Source organism: Pseudoliparis swirei, chromosome 19 (genome assembly GCF_029220125.1).
Source record: "Pseudoliparis swirei isolate HS2019 ecotype Mariana Trench chromosome 19, NWPU_hadal_v1, whole genome shotgun sequence".
Classification (NCBI taxonomy): domain Eukaryota; kingdom Metazoa; phylum Chordata; class Actinopteri; order Perciformes; family Liparidae; genus Pseudoliparis; species Pseudoliparis swirei.
In genome coordinates, this window is record NC_079406.1 from 15374317 (window position 1) to 15398647 (window position 24331).

At 42.8% G+C, this 24331-nt stretch overlaps 1 protein-coding gene across 1 annotated transcript in view; it reads right to left on the reverse strand.

Moving 5' to 3' along the window:
- LOC130210182 (dedicator of cytokinesis protein 2-like) overlaps positions 1 to 24331 on the reverse strand; it is a 109375-nt gene that overhangs the window by 75182 nt on the left and 9862 nt on the right. Inside the window, exons 16-24 of the mRNA XM_056440185.1 lie at positions 24032 to 24135; positions 22326 to 22524; positions 21037 to 21134; positions 20850 to 20939; positions 20564 to 20664; positions 17855 to 17989; positions 12048 to 12156; positions 11592 to 11662; positions 9352 to 9458 (exon numbers count right to left, since the gene is read on the reverse strand). Of these exons, the coding sequence (XP_056296160.1) occupies positions 9352 to 9458; positions 11592 to 11662; positions 12048 to 12156; positions 17855 to 17989; positions 20564 to 20664; positions 20850 to 20939; positions 21037 to 21134; positions 22326 to 22524; positions 24032 to 24135 (1014 nt within the window). The remainder of the gene's footprint in view (positions 1 to 9351; positions 9459 to 11591; positions 11663 to 12047; positions 12157 to 17854; positions 17990 to 20563; positions 20665 to 20849; positions 20940 to 21036; positions 21135 to 22325; positions 22525 to 24031; positions 24136 to 24331) is intronic.

Genomic DNA, 24331 nt, shown 5'->3' on the forward strand with positions numbered 1-24331 from the left:
CGTAGCATCATGCAGCACCAGAAGTCGCATTAAAAGCAAGACATATTTAATTTATTATACGTTAAAAATACTCTATGGCTCTCAATGAAATATATTTAGAAATATTTGGCTTTTATGGCTCTCCCAGTCAAAAAGGTTCCTGACCCCTGCTGTAGAGGGTTCGTGGATTGAATCGGGGACTTTGGGAAATGCGGGGGGCCAACACAATAACAGACTCATCCCTCTTTCCCTCAGCTCTTTGCTTTCCCTGATCTCTCGTTCTTGTCCTCCTCTATCAGTGTTGATGCTCTCAATCTGTCACAGTAATTGCCTGGCGACATTGTAATTTGCCTAAATTGAGCCATAATGCGCCTCGTAAATTTTATTTAGTTTCAAAACCAGATTAACCCGGAAAACAGGATGCGCATGTGTGTCTGTATATGTGTGTGTATCTGTGCATGTTGTGTATTTGTGTGTGTATACAGTGTGTGCTTACCAAGAGAATTAATCCTCGGAGCATAAGAGAAAATATAATTTCCAACACCCTTCAAACGCTGCCTATGAGGCAAAATCAGCAAGTTGTACACACACACACACACACACACACACACACACACACACACACACACACACACTGAACAACACTCTCACATACAGTACATATAGTTAATAATTTATCATTTTCAGGGTTTTGCTGAATTTCACCAAAATATCCAGATATTTTTTCAGAAAGGAGCCGATTCATTTGAACCAGATTGTGTTCCTCACACACACCTGAAGGTTCTTGCCGTTGTCCAATGATGACACACAGGTTGCATTGCAGTAATTGTATAACCCAAAATAATACACATCCAATTTCCACCAAAAGGTGTTTCCTTTAGCTCTGCAATATCAGGACAATGAATTCATAGAATATACTGTGAAAGCCAAAAAATAATGATCCCTTGTATCATTCATTCTGACACTCTGTCAAACATGATGGTGAATCTCAATCGCTCACACACACACACACACACACACACACACCTCCGACACTAGCATTAAAATTTTTCCCTGGCGAGCGTGCTTGGCAGGCCTGCTCAGACGGACAGTCAGGTAGCGTTATTAAATATGTATTGCAGAGCGGTGATAGGACACCGGGGGCCATTAACCATCATAAATATATGATCTAGCTCTGCTGCATTTTTCAGCCTCCTGGACAAATGACACCCTAGCATACGAGCCCTCTGATTAGCATCCCGGTGCTAAAATGCATCTCAATTAGACCGAGTGTCAGCGCATATTTGGTGAGGCCGGGGTCGAGATGGAAAAGACCAATGTATTAAAGAGCGAATAAATAAATAAGCACAGTGCCAGAGGATGGGGGAGAGGAGAGGGGGAATGCAGGTTTGCTGATAGATTGCGTGTGAGCAGGCCTTAAAACTTTAATCACTTCTGGACTGCGTAATAGCAAAACAAGTCTCTCTCTTTCTCTCACAAACTCTTCTATTTGTCACTCTCCCCAAGCTATTTTGTTTCCTGTTGGCACCACCACCCTCCACCTGTTCTCTGCTCTCTCTTTATCCGTCTCAACGCCCTTGTTCCTTCTCTTTCTAACCAGCCTTTGTCACTTCTCCACTCCTCTGTCATCCATCTCTCTCATCCCTCTGCTTATCCCTGCCCCAACTTTACCAATCATCATGTCATCCCCCTTTCCTTTCTGATATGTCCAGTCCTCTTTCTCCTCCTCTTTGGGGCTCATATATCTTTTCCCTTTTCCATCCTTTCCTCCTCTGTTTGTTCATATCTCCTTGGTCTCTCCTCTACCTCTGTCTGACTCCATCTCCATCAATTTTCCATCTGAAGTGTTTAATGTCCAACTGAAACTTCCACCATTTAAAAAATGACAAACTCTCCGAATGGCTGTTTGCTTATCGAAACACTTCAGGCTCGGACTGGAGCTACAAGTTACTCATATTTGAAACTGACATGTTGCATCTTGGCACGACTTTATTCTGCCCTCTCTTTTCTACCTGACATCCCCGTTGCTCCCTCTCCTGTTTCTTTCATCACTTTCTTCACTTCCTTGTCTGGTGACAGAGTGTGACCATAAGCGCGCTGACAGCTAGCCAGAGGCCGAGCCGGTTGTCGGCGCCCCCGGGGAATCAATCATCTGAGCCCGGATCAATACCAAAGGACTGTATTCTGGACCGGCCACTGACTCGGCTGGCAGAGACTGACTGATGAGGTGACTCACTGCCACACTTGGACAAAAACAACATTCAAAGCAGTGCACACACCCAATTAACATGCAGAGCTGCACAAACACTGACATGCACAAATACACTCACGCCTGAATATCGTGTTATTAGTCTCTCTGAGACAAACACATACAAATGTGTTTGTCCATGTGAGCATGAATACATTCTCATAGCCAACCTGCAATGTCCATTAAGTCACTGAATCTGTCTGGCCCAGCCGAGCGTGCACCCCCGCCTCTGGACGAACTTTGGTCTCCCACAATCACTCACAGCCTACTTCTAATTCTTCAGTTTGCACTGCAGAGGCCCGATTATCCTCTTTTTCGACTCCGTCTTATACACCGGCAAAACATTAGCCCACTCTATCCATCACAATGTGGTCCTCTGCAGGGGAAACCACCACTTATCACCCGCTACAAGCAAGTTAGACGGACATAATAGGGCTGAACGGGGGTAGGGGGTGGACTCAGATCGGTGGGGATTGCGTTTTCATTGACGTGGACTGGATTTTAAAGGTATACAGATAGAAATATGTGTCCCTGGCAACTATGCCAAATCTAGTGAAATCATTAGGCATGGTCTGACAAGTGACACATTAATGGCAGTGAAACCTGCAGCACTGAAAACACCTTCCTGTCGTACGTCTATGCCTCAAGAATTAGGCGATAGCACCTCTTCTCTTTTGGCAGAAGAATCACATTAATACGGATAACCTTTATCTTTATTTGTATTCACCACCAACACCTACTGAGGCGTGAATGGCGTAGTTATTCTCTGTTTCCAACAAGGTTCAAGGACGTTTTCAGTCTGGGCGGATTAGGAACATCAACACCTCAAAGACCAAAGAAAATAAATATAGGTTCAGATCGAATTTATTTCATGACAGTTAAATCTCAAAGAGTGACTTGAATGTACATTCACCATGAAGTTAATTAATGCCTCCTGATTGTAATAAGGTATCTGACTGGGGTCCTTTGCACTGATTGTCATGTGAGTGGAATGTGAACAAAGCAGCACTGAAATGATAAATTGTTCCGGTGTTACACCCCTACTGGTTTTCAAACCTACTGGTTTCCCTACCGTGCGTGCGTTGTGTTCTCTTAACATCTGCAGCGGGGCTCTGTCTCGCTCACCAGATTCGTCACACATTCACAAACACATTGCTGGAGATCTTCAAGCCTCCGTTCATATCCATTTCGGCGATTACGATTGTATAAGTGAGCAGTGCATCACAGCCACGTAGGAAGAAATAAATATATATATTTTTAATAAATAAAAAAAAGATCACCCGACCTGGTTTCGATCCCTGTCACGCAAAATGAGACTGCACTATAAGCTGCGCAGTCTGTGCGCTGCGCCACCAGATATTAGTTTCAACTCAAGTAATTGATATATTCAACCATTACGTCACATCTTTTGTTTCATGGGAACAGTTTGGCGGAGGGGATTTGAAACAACTGGTTACCTTGTTCGGATATTTACACTTTGAAACATGTTTAGCGATGCTTGTTCGCAACAGCCACACAATACCGACAACAACTAATTGACTTTCGTGACGAGTATATAATGACGATGGTACTGTGAACAGAGATTAGAAACATTGCGAACACTGAACAGGAAGAATGGAATACTAGTAATGTTCCATCTACAAAACAATGTAGAACATATTGCTGGAGCTCTTGAAGCCACATGTCACATCTATTTACGATTGTACAAGTGAGCACTACACATCACACATGAAGAAACACATCTTTTTTGGCGACTCTATAGCGCAGCAGTCTATGCACTACGCCACTAGATATTAACTGCAAGTCAAGTAATTTTGATATTCATCCATTACGTCACAACTCGTATGCGTCATGGGAACAGTTTGGTCGAGGCAACCTGAAACAATTGGTTACCTTGGGCGGATATTCAAATACTTCCAAACATGTTTTGTGATGCTTTTATAAATAATATTCAGACATCATTTTTTTGGAAATGTGAAGGGAATGCATTTGTTAGCTTGAACTGAAGCAATTCTTGCACCATAAGTGGATCCATCGAAGCTTCTTGTCTTTTTTCCCTTCCGTTTGTTTGTCTGACACAGTTTCCTTTTATACAGATGTTGCTAATTATGTCCTTGCTTGATTGGAATTGTGATTGCAAGATGTGACAGCTGTGCATCATTTTCTAAACTCTTGAATTATGTCAATACAGTTTATCAATATTATTTTTGTATCATGATGCGATCTTTTTATAAAAATATGTGTTTCTTCATGTGTGATGTGTAGTGCTCACTTGTACAATCGTAAATAGATGTGACATGTGGCTTCAAGAGCTCCAGCAATATGTTCATCATTGTTTTGTAGATGGAACATTACTAGTATTCCATTCTTCCTGTTGTTCAGTGTTCGCAATGTTTCTAATCTCTGTTCACAGTACCATCGTCATTATATACTCGTCACGAAAGTCAATTAGTTGTTGTCGGTATTGTGTGGCTGTTGCGTTGCGAACAAGCATCGCTAAACATGTTTCAAAGTGTAAATATCCGAACAAGGTAACCAGTTGTTTCAGATCCCCTCCGCCAAACTGTTCCATGAAACAAAAGATGTGACGTAATGGTTGCAGGGCTCCAGACTAACTTTTTTAACTAGGAGCACAGTGGCCCCTAACTTAAAATGTTAGGGGCGCAAGCAGAAAATTTAGGGGCGCACACAGGGTTTTCCTGGGTCAAAATTTTGGCGCTGCTGCACCATCTATTCATGCAATCGAGATATTGAGTGAGTGATCAGCAGCTGGCCGCTCTGCCATGATGCGCGCACACATCCGCGCACATGGGTGAGCACACTCCTCACTAGCACCCCCTCCCCCCGTTAACAACTCTTCTCGGCTCGCCCAAATTTTCTCTATGCAGGAAAAACCCTGCGCACAGTATAAATCGACTTGCAAAGTTTTCCCATCATTTCTACTGTATTACTGATACATAATTTGACAATATATAATCTTATGCCTTTTTGCCTTCATGAACTGCAAAACATTCACAACAGAGAACTCTTCAGAAGTTACTGTATTGAGTTTAAACATATTTTAAGAAAAAACATACCTTGAGCATGTGCATGTTGCACTTCGATGTGGCCAATCAAAACATTTGTTGGTTTCTAGAGATGCACCGATCAGGTTTTTGGTGCCGATCACCGATCACTGAAATCAGTATCTGCCGATCACAGATAATACCGATCACGGTGTCGATTGAAGCATTCTATTTTTTGTGTAGCATTATTGCTATGAGGACTATGAGGAAATACATATATAAAGCAACTCAAACATTAAAGAAATTACAGATTTCTTTAAACATTTAGGACTTTTACTTTGAAAGATGTCCTAATTGATACATTACAATTGTTTGATTGCTATTGTAGGGGATTTCAGATATGTATGGAACACATCTGCATCATTCATTTCCTGGAACTCTTGGGGAAATCTATATACAGGACTTTTCTTAACATACACAAGTCTGACTAATTTTTATAAACTCTTCCTTGGTCCAGTAAAAATGTTCTAATCTTAGCATATGTTAAGCTAAATCTCAGAAACGATCTCTAAAGATACAAAATCAGTTCATTGTTTACTTTTATATGTTCGTGTATGATTTGTCGACATCTTATTTTCAAAAACGGATGTTGTTTCACGTGGTTCTTTACGCTAACTTTGCAAAACCGGATGTTGTCACTTAAATCCTTCCGCTAACTTTCTCAAAACCCTCGCGCGCTCCCAATCGAATGTGTTTACCGTGAGCATCAGTCTATAGGGGCAGACATGTGAGAGTCGGCTGAGTCGACCCAGAGATTCAACTCGGGGGATGGGGACGCCGCTCGGTGGTGAGGATCCCCTCTGACCTCTCACTCTGCGGCCAACGCCGGTCGCATTGTCTCCGTTGCGGTGCGCCTCTTTTCACACATTAGCCCCCCCACACACACACACACAGGCCAGCCTTCTTCTTCGGTTTTCGTCTCCTTTCTTCTTCTTCTGGAGTTAATGTCGGTTAGCAAACCAGTCATTCAGGCATTACCGCTAACTATAGTGGGCTGAAGTGTAGAACAAGTTTGTCAGCAACAAAAATATTTAATAACAAAAACAAAAAAAATCTGCTAATTTACTGGTCGCGCATGCGCGAGTTGATGAAAAATTTACTCGCACTGTGTCTAATTTTAGGCGCAAAATGCGACCATTTGGTCGCAGTCTGGAGCCCTGGGTTGAATATATCAATGACTTGAGTTGAAACTAATATCTGGTGGCGCAGCGCACAGACTGCGCGGCTTAGAGTGCAGTTTCATTTTGCGTGACAGATCGAAACCAGGTCGGGCGATCTTTTTATTTTTATTTTTTATTAAATGTATTTTTTCCTACGTGGCTGTGATGCACTGCTCACTTATACAATCGTAATCGTCGAAATGGATATGAACGGAGGCTTGAAGATCTCCAGCAATATGTTTGTGAATGTGTGACGAATCTGGTGAGCGAGACAGAGCCCCGCTGCAGATGTGAAGAGAACACAACACACGCACGCGTAGGGAAACCAGTAGGTTTGAAAACCAGTAGGGGTGTAACACCGGTATCAACACCAGAAGTCCACATAGCTTTCTTTATCTGTTTGGTAAACTACTCACAAATATCCATGGTGTCCTTCATTTGAATATGGAAACTAGGGCTGCAACAACGAATCGATAAAATCGATAAAAATCGATTATTAAAATAGTTGGCAACGAATTTCATTATCGATTCGTTGTGTCGCGCGATTATTACGGCGTTCAATAAGTCACGGAGTATAAACAAAGTTGAGTTGAGCGCAGAGCGGCGCAGGAGAAACAAGAGCGGAGAGGAGAGACGGAACGCTGCGTTGTGAGAGCCAATCAGCGTTGAGCTGCTCCTCTGTTGATGAATCTAATTGGCTGCTGCTGCTCACGTGGCGCTGGATGCGGAAGTCATTCACGTAGTCGGAGACATTCACGGAGCTGTGTGCGCCTCCGGGTGACGTTATGACCCCAGACACCAGGGCGCTACATGTCACGACGTGTGTGGCATTTCCACAAGAGTATAACGTAGAAAACGTGGTTATTTATTCCGTGGCGGACAGCGGAAAATATTTTTCCATGGAGAAAGGCAACGGAGATAAGCCACGACGCTGTGAGCGCTGCGCTGCGCGTGCAGACAGCGTTTAAGGGAGCGGAGCAGCGCGTGCGCTCTGATCGCTCTTTTAATGAAGTATCGAAACTAAAAATATCCTAAATCACATCGTTTTTAACGTACGGGTACTTTGTTAGTATCGCTACACCGTGCAGCGTGACAGCAGCAGATGTAGCGGACTAACATTCAAGCTAACCTAACTTCCCAAACGCTGTGGACATCTGAACGCTGATTGGCCGAGACTCGACACGTCCCATCAAAGATGTTTTATTGCGTAGAGCAACACTTCACATTTTTTCCGCGTCTCACTGCAATCTCAACGGCAGCGGGCCAGGTGAAAAAAATAATAAATCGGAACGCGTCTCTGATATTGTTCAGGGGGCGGGGCCACATGGGGACCACTGCTCAGGAGAGTAAAGCTGTCAGTCTGTTTGTGACGGGTTCATCACCATGGTGACCAGTGAACAGGTTCATCACCATGGTGACCAGTGGATCTCCAGGACCGTTCCATGACTTTAAACCAAATTTCCATGATTAAACATTTTGTGAAAACTCTGTCTATACGTGACAAAGTGAGAAGATGTAGTATTTAAACTAACAATGAGAATTCCAAAGCATACCGTATATATACCGTGTAAATTAAAATTTGAATAAACAAATTTGCATTACTTTTCCAAATATTTTGTGATTTTATTTTTTTCAATTACTTTTCTAGGCCTGCTAATAGCCATTTAAAAATTCCATGACTTTTCCAGGTTTTCCATGACCGTACGGACCGTGTTTTGAATAAAGGGTTGAAAATTAAAGTTTTTTTATCCGATTAATCGATTAATCGATAGAATAATCAACCGATTAATCGATTATCAAAATAATCGTTAGTTGCAGCCCTAATGGAAACAGCAGCTCATCGTGAAGCAGGTGTACCCTTGTTTGTTTTTTTAAACCTAACAAACAAATAGTAAATACGGAAAATATTTGAGATTCAAAATGTTTTGATTATGTGACATGATGAGTAATATCTGTATGAACAAATTTGACTTGACTGCGTGTGCATTTACCAGTAAAGCAAATACAGCTTTAATACATAAACTCTCGTATGACCTTTTGCCATTTAGCTGATGCTTTTATCCAGAGTACTTTAGTGCATTGCCCTACAGGGAATGGATATACCCTTGCAGTTTGGACCACACTTTTATCCCCTGCGCTGTATCAAGATAAAACCTTTGAAGCAAAAGACACCCTTACTGGTCATAAAGTACAGTGGGAGCAGATGTGTGCTCAGTCCTGTTGAGAGGCTGGAATTACTCACTGTATAATAGATCTTTTAATGTGATCTCAACCATTAAGTGAGAAACAACTAATGCTCTGTAGGATTTCACCCAGAATGAGGTGAGGTGAGGCACTTGTCTGGTACTGCGTGTGGTGGAAATGTATCGGTCGTGTTCTTCTGTGTAACTGTGACTGAAAGCAGAGTTCAGCTCATCTTGACCTCGCCTCAACGGCAACAGCGAAGAGGGACAATATAAGATCTTATTATTGTCTAGTCGTCTTGTGTACTCTCTCTCTCTCTCTCTCTCTCTCTCAGGGACGTAGCAAAACAACATCTGTCAGGCAGGACGCCGTGGGAAGACGAAAGGAGCCAGGGGAGGACGGGGTATGAGGGACAAACATTTGAGCAATAATTGTAGAAGTATAAGACTGTTGCACTATCTTTCTGGGTCAGACCTTCTAACCGTTTGTGGGGTGGCGCTCTGGTCATTCGCTTAAATTATTCCAAGTTTCTGTTTCATAATTGCTTAAAGACATTTAAGTGTTTCGACATCACATTTGTTTTCTCTAAAGGAGATTGGAAAGCTTTGTTTCCATTACACTGTGCACATCTCTGATTGGTTCTTCACACAAACATTAAGTCCGCTCTTGGTTAGCAGCTCAGTGCAGAGGCCTGGAGCTTTAAAGATTGACACACCTTGTCTCTGGAAGAGTTGGCTGCTGACAATTTCAGTCATGGAGGTCACCTTCTGTTTCTGTAGTTTCTCAGGAGGGATGCAGGAATAAAAGTCATGCAGCTGCTCACTGGAGAGAGAAAGCAATAAGCAGTCGAATAAATAATCAGGAATATCATTACACGGGAGGAGCAACACAGTTGTTTTCTTGAAAATGAGCACAATGCATATTCAGAAATAAGTTTCCACAAGCATGTTTACACTCTGATTATTACGAATATATATAATACAGATTAAAAACACAACCACACCGTAGTAAATGAAGGTTTAAACATCTCTCCTTTAAGGTCATAACATATGCAACCACTAAAAGCAGAGTGCAGCATAGACATCAGCAAATGTGTGTATGCAGCATGAAAACAAATGAGCCAAAGCTTTAATGAAGACACAGGTTTGAGTCATCCTCCGCCCCAAATTCAATTTTAGAATAATTATACAGGCTGGTTGCAAGCGCTGTTGTCACTTATGAAGATTGAATGCTCAGAGCATGGCAAACCCTCTGTCTACATGTGTTGGTCTCTCTCTGAGTTTGTCTCCATCTCTTTAAAGTAAGCCACACAGGTTACAGAAGCACTTTCAATAATGGTGTAAAAGAATGAAATGCAGCACCTCTGCTCCCTGGAACTGAAAGATTTGTATGACTGTTGATGTGTTTGAACCGGCACGAAGACACAGAGGCACAGAGGCTCAGTGTGGACTTATCCACTAATCATCTGAGCTGAATTTAATTACAACCTCAAATGTCAGCCTATTCCCACATAGGCCTTGTTCAGACCTGGCATTCACATGCATCCTGGGCCATCCAATCGCAAGTGGACAGCTCCAAGTGTGAATGCGCCCAAGATGCATTAAGATTGAGTTTAAGTTTATGCTATATTTAGAATATTTTCTGACGGGGAACTAAACTGAAAGTTATCTTTCCTGCTGTTGTAAACATGGTGGCTCTGAAGAGAGCATAGATAGGCTTTGCTTTAAGTTCAGTTCCAAACGCCACTTCAAAACACCGAGCTATCGCTTTAATGCCACGACCGAACAGGCCCAAAGACAAACAAAGGACACCGAGAGCAAGCGAAACAAGGCTTCGGTGACGATGTCTGAGCTTGTCCCGCGAGGCGGATCACACCACAGGTGACTTTACAAAGTGCAGGAATGTAACTATACAGAAGCTGAGACACAGTTTGATGCCCACCTCAGTGGGTGGTGATTGTAATTCACACAGCTTGCTTTTGGAAACTCCGCCTGAGGCGTTTCTGATCAGGAATGCAATGGGGACCTCACTTTCAAGTTTAGATGGCTCAGGTATATTTGTGTGCATGTGTTCGAAGAAGTGAGACAATAGGGGTGAGGGAATATGTGTGCAAGAAACAGAAAGAGAAAATAAATGACAGAAAGTGAGAATATGTGCGCTTCCCCTCATCACCTTCCTACCTGTGTGTGTGCGTGTTTGCTGGTGCGTGTCAGAGGCAGCACCTCTGTGACACCGCGTTGACATCGAACCACTCCAGAGACCGAGCTGGCAGATGTGGATAATTTAAACTCACAACAGCGCACACAGGTCACAGAAAGGTGAAAAGAGAAATCAAGAGGTGGAGGGTGTTTGAAATAGAATGTGGCCGGTCAAGAGAACATTTCAAATCTTCATCTGGTGAAGTTACAAAACCGTAACAACAAAATTGTTCCATGTTCGTTGTGGGATTGCGAGAGGACAAATCAACGACCTGAAATTTGTACTTTGAAAAACCCTGTCACAACTGGTGAAGTATATACACTGAAGACCGTTTCTCTGCTAAACTGTGTATTGTCCATTTGATGTGGGGTCAAACAGAGGTTAAACAAGCCATTACAAGTCTGTTGTATTGCTCCTATTGGCTCAGAATAAACCCCAGAGGAGAGGTTCAAATGGCTTCTGTTTGATGGTTTCACTAAATTGTCAATTCACTCAGGGACATATGGAGGAGGCGCAGTGTGCGTTTGAGTGTGTGTCCTTGTGTATATGTCAGTTTGATGAGATGTTTATCACCTGATGAAGAAGGGAGGGCTCAACAAGGATGGCATGTGTGGGGGACAGAAGGATGGGGGTCACTGAACAAAGCCAAGAGGAACACTTCAGCTGAGCTGTCTCATATCAGTGTCCCTGAATGAGACCAAAGATAAGGTGCTAGTGTGTGTGTGTGTGTGTCTGTGTGTTTAAACGCAAGCTTACCTGAGGAGTTTGGCATCAAACACTTTCTCAACATCATGCAGGACTGTTGGCAGGTACTTCAGAGCAGCAACCTGATGACACACACACACACACACACACACACACAAACAAAGTAAACACCATTAAAAAACTGTCTTACAATCCTGTGGAAGCTGCTGTTGAACTCATGATGACTTTGCCATTAAATAGCCTGAGATTGAAGTGTGAGAAAACAACAAATAACTTTTGTTTCACAAGGCCACTTGTGTGTCTGCCTAACTTTGTGTATTTTTTAAATGTAATAATTTTCAGAGCATGTTTGAGCATGAGGAGGAGCATGAAGATGAGATAGACAAAAATAAGAGGGGAAAAAAAACAGAAGAAGAAAAAAAAAAACAGAGGTCGAGATTAAAATTGAGACGAAAGAGGAGTGCTGGGTGGTGAAATATCGTGTGAAGGGTGAACATGCATGGTTACCCTGAGCAGCAGAGTGGTGTTGTAGTCTGTTCTCATCAGGCTGTTGATGGAGTCAAAAAGCTTCTTCAGTGACTCTTCAAACTCCTCCTGCTCCTTCCCCTCATACAGCCTAGGAGGGCAAGAGGACATTTATGGAAATGCTGCAGGAAAAATCTAAAAAGATTGAAAGACAGAAGCATCAGACGGACGTCAGATAAAATGACGTGACATGATGAGGAAGGGAGATGACGGGAAGGATGGAGAAACGAATCAAAGAAAAGGGGGGGATGAATAATTAGTGGTGGAGAGACAATAAGAGACCAGGTGTCAAAACAAGGATGGCTGGTAAGAAAGCAAGAAAAAAATGTGCACTTTTATTTAGCCCTTGGGGGAAATTCTTTTCTACATTTGACCCATCCTTAGTTATTAAAGAGCAGTGGGCTGCAGAGAAATGCCTATGGAGCAGCTGTGTCTTGCTCAAGGACACTTCGATATCGAACCGGCTACCTCGTGGTTACAGGACGACCGCTCATCCCTCTTAGCGAGAGCCGACCCGATCAAGAAGCTCAAGTTGGATGAATATATGTAGACAGAAAGAGACGTATGTTCCAGAAAAAGGCTCATCCTTGGTGCTTGGGGTAGGGGATACCTATCTGACAGCCACAAACCTGTAACAATTATTTAGTGTAGGTAATGCGTTAAAAAAAGGTTTGTCAGTTACCTTACATAAAACAAAATGAAAAATTAAATGTGTTAGCTGAATATATAGCTGAAAAATTCATTCATGGTTTAGTTTTCTTGTACTCCCTTCCTTTGCTTTTCATCAGCTCTTGCCTCCATCACTTGAGCCAGGAGTGAGTTTCAATCAAGGGGATGTAAATTATAACGCAGTAGTTTCTGATCACAGTTTAAATTGATTTCGATTTAGTAATGATAACGTTATTTTTGAGTAATCTTCATCGGGCCAGCGCAGGCAGAGTAGTCTAACAACAAGGAAAATTACACCTCGATTCTTGTTGTTTCATGGAAATGCAGCATCAACTGAATATGCTGCAGTCCCTCACTTATTCTTTTTATAATACCGTCCACCTCGGCTCACCGAGGGAGTTAGAGCGAGAGAGAACTGCAGTGGTCAGGCGAGCTAGAGAGTAACTGAAGAGAGGGAGCGGTGTTACCGAGAGCAAAGCAGCGATTCAGAGAAAGAAAACATTATTTTCTGATAGTTTCATGGAGATTAGGTTCCAACGCACAAATAAACACGCCCTTCCATGTAATTTTGCTGGAAAGTGCAGCACTGACGGATTTTGAATGAATGCAGTTGAAGAGCACGCCTCATCCTGTTAACTGTGACCTCTGTGCTCTGCTTGTGCGTGCCTCAAGCTTAGTAAAAGAGACACACAGACCTGCAGCTTTTCTTACATCCAAGACAAAGACAGAGACGGAGAGACAGAGAGACGGAGAGATGGAGACAGAGACAAAGAGACAGAGACGGAGAGACAAAGAGACAGAGAGACATAGACGGAGAGACAGAGACAGAGACAAAGACAAAGACGGAGAGACAGATACAAAGAGACAGAGAGACAGAGACAGAGAGACGGAGAGACAAAGAGACGGAGAGACAAAGAGACGGAGAGACGGAGAGACAAAGAGACGGAGAGACAAAGAGACGGAGAGACGGAGAGACAGAGACAAAGAGACAGAGACGGAGAGACGGAGAGACAAAGACTGAGACGGAGAGACAGAGAGACAGAGAGACGGAGAGACAAAGACTGAGACAGAGACAAAGAGACAGAGAGACAGAGACAGGGACGTAACCTGGTCACTACATTTAATAGAGTCCCCTCCACAACCTGAGCATGCAGTGTTTTGAATTATGGAAAAAATCTTCATAGCATACCTTTAAGTCAAAATAGAATTATATTAAACTACAGGACGGTGACACCAAAAGTGTCACACTGCCTTTTTTCAAACAGTACACAGGGGTGTAATCCAAGGACTGCAGTCTGTTAAACAGATGCAGGAAACTACTGCAGTATTATGTTGACATGGTTAAATTAAACATTGACAAGGACTGCAGTGATTACTATAGCACTGTTCCTCTGACCAGACACAAATCAACTGGGTCGTCTTTGCCGCTGCTCTTCACATCCCACACACACACACAGACACACATTCCTCTGCCATCCCTTCAGTCAAACTTCCTCCTCTCTCTCATCCATTTCTCCGCCCCTTTCCTTCCCCCGTCTCCTCACTATCTCTGTGTGATTTAGTGGAGCTGTGCAGTTGTTAATTACAACAGAAGTTATGAGTTCTGGAGGGATGGATTAGCAAATGGCACACAGCATATTCAGCATGTAGGGGGCGGGATTAGGCAGCAACACACATAGGTATTATCACTGGGCTCTTTGCAGAGTACAGTTCTGATTACAGACGCATTGGCCTGTTTAATCCACCAGGCTGGTCAGTACGTGTGTGCATATAAATTGAAATAGTTAGACCGAGTACAGTATAGCATGCTTGTAAGGTACTCCTTCACACATAAACAAATACACACACACACACACACACACACTACCCACACATGAGCACAACAGCAGAAGTACGTCATACAACTGGAGACGGATGGAGAGGAGAGAGAGAGAGGGATGAAGGGCAGGAATTGAACAAGGAGGAAGAAAATAAGGGAGGAACACTCAGGAAATGGTTGAAGAACAGAGAGAGAAAGTAATGAAGGATGGCTCATCTGCATTGTATCTGATAAGAGGAGGAAAAGAAAAAAGAGAACAAGGGGAAACATGTCGAACCAAATCAGTCAGAAATGTCAACTTGTTGTGATTTATAATAACTGTTCCCCTCTAGACCAAAACGTATATATTTGAAATGCAGATCATTTGCATGACGGACAAGCGGATAAATGGTGCAGAGACCAACTTTGCTACGATGTATCGATAAAGTATTATACAAGTTATATGAATAAGATGAATGCAATGTGCTTCCATAGAAAAAAGGGAAGAAAACTAGAATGAGGCAGAATGAAGGGAGGGGAGTAGGTGAGATTTAAAGTTAGAGGGATGGAAAGAAAGAGGTTGAGGGGAGGATATATAGAACATAGAAGGTGCTCCAGGGAAGGAAAAAGAAACCGATACACCTGATGAGCTCGATCACAGGGAAGTAATGTGAGAGCGAGGGTGTGAAGGACAGAAAGAAGGTGAAGGAAGGAGCACAATCTAGTACAGCGTGTCTTACATTTCTTTGAAGCAAACATCACACGTTCCTAATAGACTTTGCATGAACACAAAGTCTGTTTGACAATCTAATAAATCTTCAGTTCTGCCTATTTAACTATTAATGACTGCTAGTCTTGATGGTGATGATGATGAAGGATGGCAGCCTAACAGCACAAGGGGTGCCCTTGAATAGCTGATTCTCTGTTGGCATGACGAGGCCCTACAAGTGGAGAAATCTGATGTGGAAACTTTAGATGCAAAGCAAGTTGGAGTTGTCGAATGCAAGAAGAGGAGGAGAGAAAGAGAGAAGGAGAGTGAGATTTGTTGGCTTGGAGATACCATGGGCTATAATGTGGTGCATATACACACACACACAGCGTAAAATAAAATGTATATGTGTGGGCTATTGTACCCTACAATTGCACACACACACACACACACACGCACACGCATACACAATCAACCACTTAGGAATCCACACAAATCCGCACACACTGAATAAATAAACAAACACACCATCCTTGTCGATGAACAAACACACCAATTTTAAACTATACCTGCAAACTCATGAGGGGTGAAAAAGGTGACAACGGGGGGTGGGGGTCCTCTGCTCTGACTAAGTCAGTGCCCATAAACCCTTCTAATAAGAATATAATAGATGTGTATATATATATATATATATATATATATGGCCGCCACACCTTGAAATATTCAGTAATATTTATTTTGCATGGGCCCAGGTGTGAATAGGAGCGAGGCCCATTCAGAGAAATCTCTACGGCCCACTTGAGCGACAATCACAAGGTTAACAAGTCCCACAGTACACTATTTTACAAATCAAGTAACTTCCTGAATTGTGTGCACTTGAACACTTTTTTAATTTCTTTAATTTCTAAATTATTTTAGAAATAATTCACAGTCATTATATATCATATGGTTAAAGTTATTCATAAACCAACTTCCCTTTCTTTGGCCTGAACAACAAGGACTCGTGAGCTCTGCTGAGCCATGACTCTGTTCCTTGAGTCTGTTCTGCCTCTACCTGGCTGTCACTAACATTATAACTTCTATACGATACCTGCAATAAATATCATGATACCAGAATTCGATACAATACCATAAAAACAATATGATACCATAAATACGATACTGGTATATTTATCTATAATAGTCATAAATAAAACATCTGTATGGTTCACTTTTTACCAACTTTTTCAACACTTAACAAATGGCAGTATTATAAGTATTAATACAGCCAGATATTAATGAAACTACATGGTTCCATCATAGCATTGATTATACACTATGAGGCCTTTAGTCCGTATTTGACCAGATGATACAGAGTTCATCAGGATGAGCAGCTGTAGAGTTACATCACTTTACAGACTGTCTGCCTTGGACACAAAGTACTTAAACATTTCACTTCTGGAATCATCTTTTTCTTCTTTTTTTAAAGCTGAAGACTTTAAGTCTCAAAAGCTCCGCCACTTGACGCCACTCGCTGTGAGCGCTGCGCAGCGCATTGCGTGCAGACAGCTTGACACGGAGCAGCGCGTGCGCTCTGATCGCGCGCTCTTTTAATGAAGTATTGATACAACAAATATGCTAAATCATATCGTGTTTAACGTACGGGTACTTTGTAAGTATCGCTACACCGTGCAACGTGACAGCAGTAGATGTAGCGGGTGACATTCAAGATAACCTAAACCCCCTAAACGCTGTCGACATCTGAACGCTGATTGGCCGAGACGCGACACGTCCCATCAAAGAAGTTTTATTGCGAAGAGCACCACATCGCATTTTCTCCGTGTCTCACTCCAATCTCATAAACGCCGGCCGGCCAGTTGACCCCCCCCCCCCCCCCCCAAAAAAACCTCTTCGGATCTACACGATTCACTTGGATGACCTATTTTGATTTCAAAACGGTGACAAGTTTGCAGGTATGTTAAACAAACAAAGCCGGCAGAAGATTAAAAATGCAGAGCATCATCGACGAGGCGACTTTGAATGACACACACACACACACACACACACCATTCCACCATACAACTAATTCACTGCTTCTAAGAGAGGCACACAACTAAAAACAATTGACATATTGTATTATGCAATTAATTTCACACACAATTGTGTCTTATATATCACACACACACACACACACACACACAGGTTCTCATGTCACCAATAGACGAGGCACACAACGCTTGTTGTGGATCATGTTTCTGATCTGTCAGCATCCATTTCTTGCGCTGCAGTTATACTTGGTGTTTACACTGATCATCGGGTGCAGCTCTGGGCTCAGCTCAATGGGTGTCATAAGTCTCTCCTGCAGGAACTTTCTCTGCTCTTTCGATGGCTGACCACGCAGCAGTCCTGCCCTGCCCCCTCAATAGCTGTGATCGGGATACTGCACCTCATCATCAATGCTTATTAGCAACGTTAGTGCTGCAATCAGCAGCCTTTCCTCACAGAGCTGTCAGAAACTATTACTCCTGCAGCATCACTGGGCTGTGTGCGTTTAACAAGAATCTCTATTTGCATCATGGTGGGTCCAAAAGGAAAGCAGCAGTCGTTATAATAATGAGGTACACAAACACTCACTGGGAGTAGAGCATGCGTGAGCGGACGATGAACTTGAAGATATACTCGAGGGCTTTAAGGGTTCGGAGGATGGGCTCACACTGTTCACCTCGGCTGGACACATCCAGATACCTCCTCAACACCGACATCAGCTTTCTGGGAGAGGATGATATGAGAAACAGATGGGAAGGGGGGGCGCGGGAACAAATCAAAATCATCCACAGAGAATGCTTATCCTTTTCTGACGTTCCACAGGTTGGAAAATGAATCACCAACTGCATGTTTCACTTCCGTAGAGCAGAAAGACAGAAAGCATCGTAGTGAGAGAACGACTGGCAAGGATAAGGCGGTGGGGAAAAAAATGGCAAAATAGTATTTCACACCTCAACAGATGTACCCTTTGCACAGCTCACAGACATTTTGTATTTACCTTCAGATGATAGGTAAAAAATAAATATTTTTTAACACATGCACACCCCACTGGCGTCTTTACACACACACAACAATATTAAAGTATGTCAAAGAAGCTGGAGAGAGATGTGGGTGGTTAAGCTCATATTAAGTGAACGATCCATCAGCATTGCTTTGCCCAATCACTCACTGCATCATCCCAAATGGCATGCAATACTAGCATAACCATAATATATAAAACAATACAGAAGGGCTGGCTTTGTAATAGCTTTATTTCCATGAAATGGCAAAAGGGGATCACTTGTTTACTTAACCAATCCTCTTAACCCTTGTGTTGCCTTAGGGTCATTTTGACCCGAATCAATATTACACCCTCCCCCCGCCTTTGGGTCATTTTGACCCGATTCAATGTTTCACCCTCCTGTTACCTTTATATTTACTAACATATTTTACCCTTTGGGTTCAATTTGACGCCAGCAATTAAAACCTCCAGAAAATTATTAGAATTAATATTGTTTTCCAAGTTTAAGTGTGAGGCACTTTATGTTTGTTTGTTGACTACCGAAAGAACACCGACATTAAACATTGAATGGGGTCAAATTAATCCTAAGGCGGGGGGATGGTGTAATATTGATTCGGGTCAAAATGACACTAAGGCAACACAAGGGTTAAACAATGAAAGTCCTTAAAAAATAACTCTAATCTGGCCTCACTGCTGTCAGGGTGGCCATTAAAATATGACCAACGTTACTTATTACCATTCAGTCTATCCTGGTTTTGTTTTGGTGCATAGCTTAAAGGCAAGCACAGGAGGATTTATTATTTTTCAAGAGCAAGTAATAGGGAGTTTAAAATGTAGTTAGAGGGAGTTAGAGAGTTTTACATAACAGCCTATGGGCTGAGAGGCGTTAAGCTGCAGTGACCCTCTTAAAGAGGGTGAACACCAACACACTGGTGGGGAGGAGTGGAGTAATGGTGGAGAAACAGATGGAAGGAAAGAAAGACAGGAAAATAGAAATGCAGTTAAGAGAGGAAGAGAGTTGCAGGGATAACTGGGCAAATGAGGCAGGGAGGAGGAGGAGGAGGAGGAGGAGGAGGAGGAGCATTTGGAAAATGCAAGAAAAGATTCAGTGGACACAGAGTGCAGGAAGAGTTAGAAATGCTTTTAATTTCCTAAATGAAGCCTTGGCAATGCAAACAAATGGTGTCTCCAGCGGCCACTGAATCAAGTTAAGTGAATGGCCAGAGAGCAAGAAGCAGACAGAAGTGTTCGGGCTGCATGCCTGAGTGCTTCTGCTGCTCCAGAGAGGCCGGGTTAAAACTCGAATCCTATTCAGTAAAGTGCTCCAAAGGCCAACACACACACACTGACCTCCAGTGGCAGCTAGACACAGTGCAGTATTCACACACTTCCCATTAGATCTTCGGGTGACATTGAATTTAGCACAATAGGTGTAACACTTGTATACTTTGGCATGACGTTTGCCGGACCTGACGGGATGAGGGGGGGATCCTGAATGGGACCACCCACATTAATGCAACAAATGCATTTTTGTACTTCCGGCTGCTATGTCCAACTTTCTAGGAAGCCCAAAACAGACTGTTTTCTGGCTCGATGACAAAGTATTATCGAGATTATCTCATGGGATTTAAAAGATTTCATAATTCCCGAGAGGTGGGAGAATTGCCTCGTGAAAGATCGTAATCTTCGTTTGAAACACCAACACCAGCATTACCGATTGACTGCTTACATTACGTTTCCACAGAATAGAAGTATGGTGTGTTTTTTATGTTTGTTGACATGAAGTTTAATCTTGTCATTACTCATCATACTAATATCTAAATGTGGTTATTACATCCCTGGAGCACACAGTAAATGGTTTCCACCTTAACAGACAGTATTGCTCAAGGGGAGTTTAACTTCTCCTGCAGCACGTTAGATAAGGACAGGTGACAAACAGGATCGTTGCATGAGCATACCGATTTGTGACTGAACTTTGTTTTTGGGACAACCTACAATCTATCTATGTGACTCTTGATGAATATTTTACTCTTTTACACATTATTTGTTTCCTGCCTACAGGGTTTTTATTTGTCTTGTTGCGCCTTTATTCAGGATTCCTCACAAATAGTGTACCATCATTTTCAGATTCACATTCAGTGTTCTGATGAGAAACTTAGGTCGTCATATATTGCCTGAAATCTGATGCAAGACATACATGGTGAGGAGAGCATTGTCTCCAGTCATTCAGGAAACGCATACAAAGAGTAACAGTATGAGATGACAGGAAGTGGGCTGTGATCCAGGAAGTAACCTACTTGTAGGCCAGTGTAGCGCTGAAATGCTGCTTGATGTAGGCCTCCAACACTGTATTGAAGTGCTGGAACTTTCTGTCAGCGATCAGACCGATGATGTGTATCTGGCAGACGACGGGGACAAAAAGAAAGACAGAATTGCATAGCGGTAGACATTTACACCGTGTCTGTTTTAAAAAAAACAGATGGTTAGGTAGACAACGCAATGATGTCAAACTCAAAACACACAGAACCAGCCGCATATGTTGACAAGCCAAAGAAACATGATATCATCTGGGTAAACACTCACCAAGGCGTCAAACACGAGGATGTCGTAGTCGTCACTCTGAGAGTTCTCCATCATGATGTTGAACAAGGCGTCCAGAGTGTCCTGCAGAAACTACACGCGTACGTACAGACACAAGAGAGCCAGTGAGAGACCACTAGTGGCGGTCTGCACACGAACGCGAGGGAACACTCATATTCACACAACTGACCTTGACCACCTCCTCTCCATCGATTACTTTGAGCTTCTCCAGGTTTTCTCTGAGGAGTTCGGGTCGTGTCCTCCACTTGAGCAGGCCCAGCAGGCCCACTGGAGAGGAGACACAGGGACAACATTTCTGTCCAGTTGTCTGAAAAACAGCGGTCTTGGATGCTAATCGAAGCTGTTCTGTTATTTTCTCTCCTAATGCGTCTCATTCTGTATTTGGTAATGGTGTATTTACCTGTCCGTGATACATATGTACATAATGTGATGTAATATTTCTCTACATATATTTCCTCCGCTTAGTCAGACTGTCAGCTGAGTATTCAAATCCAGTTTCTACCATTAATTCTGCTACAGTTTGACACGGGGCAGATTTCCACGTCTCTGTAGAGCTGCCCGCTTGAAACACACTGCTTTCCCTGTCCAATAATGTCTGACTCACCAAGCCAAGCCACACATCTGGTTGGTGCACCCAAACATGCATGCCCGAGGTCTTTGTGTGTGTGTGTGTGTGTGTGTGGTACAAGTGATTAATGCTGCAGGATAATGTTCATTATGGTGATGGACTGGCTTCGTCGGGAACAGCTGTGGCTCTGCACCTGTGCCTGATGCACCGCAATGTCTGGAATGTACGTGCGCTTCTGCATTTGTAGACGTGAATGTGCACTTCAGCTTGTGTGTGTGTGTGTGTGTGTGTGGTCTGCTAAAGTGGCTGCCAGCCAGAGTCTGTAGGACAAAATTACGTTCCTCTTCACTAATCAAACCCATGTATCCAGTTCCCCCATCCTGTGCTCTCTATCCCATGACCAAAACACATTCTGGTAGCATTTACCTAATTAATATAGTTGACTCACTGTTAATTGTATGCACGTCTCCTTTAACCTTCCCTAACCCTTCAGCTTTTGTCATCATGCCTTAACTTTGAGCCCTAAACCTAAAACTAACACTCGGCCTCAAAAGATCAGATAGGGTTCAAAGTTACCTGCAGTTCAACACCAATACTATGGGATTTCTAAAAGAGAAATCTGGATTTCTTAAGCGCTTAGTCCAAGAAAAGATGGTATGCACACTAGATCAGATTATTTTCAGACTCAACAAGACTTTCTAAGCAGTGTATGTGTCCTCTAGCAATGTGTTAATGTTGGTTAAAGATGTTAATTTATGTTTATTTTGATGTGTCAAGTTTAATTTAAATGGATGAAAATGTCTTCCCTGCCAAGTCTAGCTTTATGTCAATCACAATGTCACAAAACACACCTGAAACACACACAAACAAAAGCACACACACACACCTACCGTTCTGTGTGAGTTTGGTGGAGCACACCAGGGTGGAGATGCTGAAGCTGTCTCTCGAGCTGACTGAAAGGCCTCCGCTCCCCGACACGTTGCTGGAGCTGCGGTTCAACGCCGCCACCTTGTGGGTGTCACCGTGGTGATGGCGGGTCGAGGCCAACGACAAGTAGCAGTTCACATCCTCCATGCGCTTGCTGTCACCCTGAGAGGACAACGCGAGGGAGTCATTTCCAACCCATTCACCCCAGTCATGCTCCGACGTGCTAATGATTGAACAGATGTTCAGTGGCTGTCGCAGCAGCCTTGGGATGAGAACTATATTTCCTGTGTTTAATCAAAATGTCTGGATGCAAACAAAGAGTAACAGACTGTGGGGTTTGGTACACTTGCAGTGATTCATCAGGTCAGGCCTGAAGGAAAAATGACAAACAATGACTCACGTCGCCAGTTCCACAGCAGTAATCCTCGGTGTTCACTATCTACCAAACTAAACTTTGTTTGTAAACTTATAACTTTAAAAACATTGGGGCCAGGACAGATCATAATAATACATATATAATGACAGCCTGTTTCTTGCAGGAGGTGTTGAGGAAACACATAAACAGGATATCGTGGCATATTGATATCATGTTGGTCTTAAGGTCATGGATTCATTCGGGCCTCCACCTCTGCCCTTTAATGCCTAACAGTGAGTAATAATGAGTGAGTGGGTGGCGTAGCAGTGAATAAGAGATTGTCATGAGTGTCATGAGGAATGCAGGGATACCAGGAGATAATTGACAAAGAGGGCACTCGGAGACCATCCATTTGATCTTTGAGTGCATCTCGAGCAATTCATCTTCATTGTTTTGGACATTTAATCAATATCGGGATTCACTCTTAGCTTTGGCTCATTTGGCAGGAAATCTAAATGGCTTCAACCATCCTGGGTGGCCGTCGTCTCCCATCCAGACTCACAATAAATGTGTCTTTGGCGATGGATGCAACTGAGCACAACTATTACAGTTTGTACAGTATATTTCAGACAAACAAAGTATCTGCTTTTTTCTTCCAAGCATAAGGAAAATCACCTCAGCAACTTGTACAATCTACCATTCATTTTTCATCCGGTATTACGTGGGGTGTGGCAGCGAGCTTTGATACAGAGAGAATAATTCTCCCCATTTATTAAAGTCTGACCATGAATGATGGATGAAAATAATGATAGAAACTGGCTGTGTAACTGTACTAACTGTGCACCATCTGGTGAAATTATACTTTAAATTTGACTTAATAGTTCAGGGAGCGTCTTGGTAGCCGAATGGTTACAGTGCTTGCCATATCACATATAAGTCCCAGGTGTTATTCCAGCCTTGGGACATTTGTTGCACTTCATTTTTCTCTCTCTCCCAACCTTCGCTGTCATCTGTGTAATAAAAAAGGCAGAAATGTCCCCCGCAATGAGAGAAAAGATTCCAGATGTATTGAAGTTGATCCGTTTCATCTAAAACTGGTTGATCCAACAAAATGAAGAGCTGTGGCCTTTGCTTTATTACTTTCAGAGAAGCTTTAATATCTTCATAAGTCTGACAGCTTAGGTCAAGGTGACGATAGATAAGTTGCACATGGACTTTAAAATGAATCAGGTTAATTTACTTGATATTTCATTTGCCTTTCTTTGAATAAGACACTGCACTTGTTCACGAGTTAACCGTTTTGTTTTTTCTGACCTTGAAGATGACAAGGTCATGCAGCCCATCTTGAAGAACTGTCCCGTCTTCCTTCATCAGACGCACAAAGGCCATGGCAAAGTTCTTTTCACTCTTGTCCTTGGCTGGAGATGGATTTGTGAACAGAAAGAGGAGAATCAGGGAATTAGAAAGGAAGGAGGAAGGCATGGGAGGAAGACAACCGATTTATATAATCAAGTGTGGGTAATGATGCCTTGGGTCATTTTCCAAATTGCTTCCAATCACTCGGTCCTTTCAGGGTCCCATAATGCTCCGGGGATCAGAGTAGAGGTGAGTGTG